The following is a 2036-nucleotide window of genomic DNA, read 5'->3' as shown; positions in this document are numbered from 1 at the left end:
GTTGTGCCTATCTATGTTGCCATTAGTGTATTGCGTTTGTTTTTAGTTCTGCCCATCTGTATTGCCATTAGTGCATTGCGTTTATTGTAGAGATTAGGTGTAATTGGTATAGTCACATACTAATATATTTTCTTTGTCGAAAAATATATTACTGATTTAGTGATAATGATTAAACATGCTACAATGAATAATATCAGACGAAAGACATGGACCATCTCGTGCTCGTGCATGCTGTTACAATTAAGACCGGAACAAACGCTAGTTGAGGACGTAGCACTTCTTCCTGATCTCTCCCTCGGCACCAGTGAGCACGCCGACGTTACCCATCTTGATCATGGACTCGCTGAAGTCCCTGAAGAACTCAGCATCGAACTTCCCCGTGGCGACGCGCTGGACGTAGTCCCTGGTGGTCGCGTCGGCGAGGAGTGCAGCGTCGGAGCGGAAGAGGCCCCTCCGCTTTGCGACGTGGCCGTAGTAGCTGCTGTCGAAGGTCTTGTAGCTCCCGGGGTCCATCTCCGACAGCATGCTCTGGTCGTCGAGGCTCTTGCACTTGAGCCTCAGCTTGTCCGCGTACTCGCTATCCAGGGACTGGTCGACGAGGCCGTACGCCCCGTCCTCGCCGGTGGCGTTGTAGAGTCGGTCGGCGTAGGACGGGCAGTGCGCCGTGCCGAGGGTGTGTGCGCCGGAGAGGACGACGAGGTCCTTGAGGTCGAGCCCCTTGGATGCGAAGATCCTGGCGAGCAGAGGTACGTCGCCGGAGGCCGGGGGAAGCTCGTGGCTGGCTTCCGTGGCTCTGGACGACCTGCCGTCTCGCCTGCCCAGCGCCACCGGCCAGGTGGGGCCCTTGGCCAGCACCACGGCGTCTCGGGACATGAGGGTGAGTACGTCGGCGCAGGAGACGATGCCCGGGCAGGCGGCCTCGAGCTTGGCCTTCACGCGCTCCACGGAGCCGAACCCTCGGAGGCTCTTGTTCGGCTTGGCGTCCTTCTCCGCTACATTGTTCGTCGTGGAGTCGAGCAGGACGGAGGCATCACAACCCTGTAATTTCGCGTTGCAGACAGGCACGGCAGACGTAAGCATATATTTAATGGATCTTCAGTACAAGCAAAAAAAAATGCGACATAGGACGGGCAAGAATAGCTTACCCTGACAAAGCAGTCGTGGAAATGGAGCCGGAGGAGCGGGCCGGCGAGGCTGGGCGCGGCGGCGATGATCTTGACCATCTCCTCGCGGACGATCTCTTCGGCATTCGGGCATGTCTTTCTGTAGAAGCCGATCTCCAGCTGAGCCACTGCTGCAGAGCTAGCTGCGAGGACGGCCAGGAGGGCAAGAGTGAGAAGCAGAGGCCTGATCATCGCCATGGACCTTATTAGCCAGTAATGCGATCAAATTAAGCTTCAATTGCGTGTCTACAGAAAAGAATGTTGTGTTAACAGTAGTCGAGTGACGATCTATGTAGAGGAAATGGATGGATGGTGTGTGTGTATGTCCTCGCAACTCCCTGCTTTATAGATATCCCGGTTGCCTAGACCTCGGTACATGTCAACGCGCAACAACCTGTTTTCTGTGTACACAGCATGTTCTAACTACCATCTCCACACAACCGCCTCAGTTATCAATCAAACTCAGCAAACGGGGCTAAGCCACCGGTCGATGGAAGGAAGAAAATAGATCGATGTACGCCAAGGCCAGTTCATGAGCGTGTCGACGGTCCATCGTAACATGGCATGAATCTATCATCTGGCTCCGAGGTAGCTTCAGCGGATATGGACGGCAATTATCCGGCTATTTGGTTTATAATTGCTCGAGGATATACTATGCGCCAAAGGAACAACCTCCCAGCATACTGACATAATACTGCCATGTGCTTGGCCAATGATTTGAGCAGGCTGTATATGTCAATGATACATTGATACTATCCCTGTGGAGTTCTACAGATATATGGCAAACAAAAATATTGTTTACCGGAGAAACTACATCCGGGAACTTAAGGTCCCTCTGAAGATCAATTTTTTGATTGGTACTTGAGTAGAGGG

General features: G+C 53.0%; 1 protein-coding gene across 1 annotated transcript; it reads right to left on the bottom strand.

Moving 5' to 3' along the window:
- Nucleotides 1-258: 258 nt before the first annotated feature.
- LOC124669811 (peroxidase 1-like) lies at nt 259-1364 on the bottom strand. The gene is made up of 2 exons (XM_047206356.1): nt 1146-1364; nt 259-1038 (listed from the first exon to the last, which is right to left on the bottom strand). The coding sequence occupies exons 1-2, from the start codon at nt 1359-1361 to the stop codon at nt 259-261; spliced, it is 996 nt and encodes a 331-aa protein (XP_047062312.1). The 5' UTR covers nt 1362-1364.
- Between the last annotated feature and the right edge of the window lie 672 nt (nt 1365-2036).

Source organism: Lolium rigidum, chromosome 1 (genome assembly GCF_022539505.1).
Source record: "Lolium rigidum isolate FL_2022 chromosome 1, APGP_CSIRO_Lrig_0.1, whole genome shotgun sequence".
Classification (NCBI taxonomy): Eukaryota; Viridiplantae; Streptophyta; class Magnoliopsida; order Poales; family Poaceae; genus Lolium; species Lolium rigidum.
This window is presented reverse-complemented; position numbering and strand designations above follow the sequence as displayed.

What these genes read in the sequence shown, in the direction of transcription:
- LOC124669811 (XM_047206356.1), bottom strand. Translation starts at nt 1,361, where the DNA reads ATGGCGATGATCAGGCCTCTGCTTCTCACTCTTGCCCTCCTGGCCGTC. An exon ending in TCCACGACTGCTTTGTCAGG is followed by an intron (nt 1,039 to 1,145) that starts GTAAGCTATTCT and finishes GCGAAATTACAG; the next exon opens with GGTTGTGATGCCTCCGTCCT.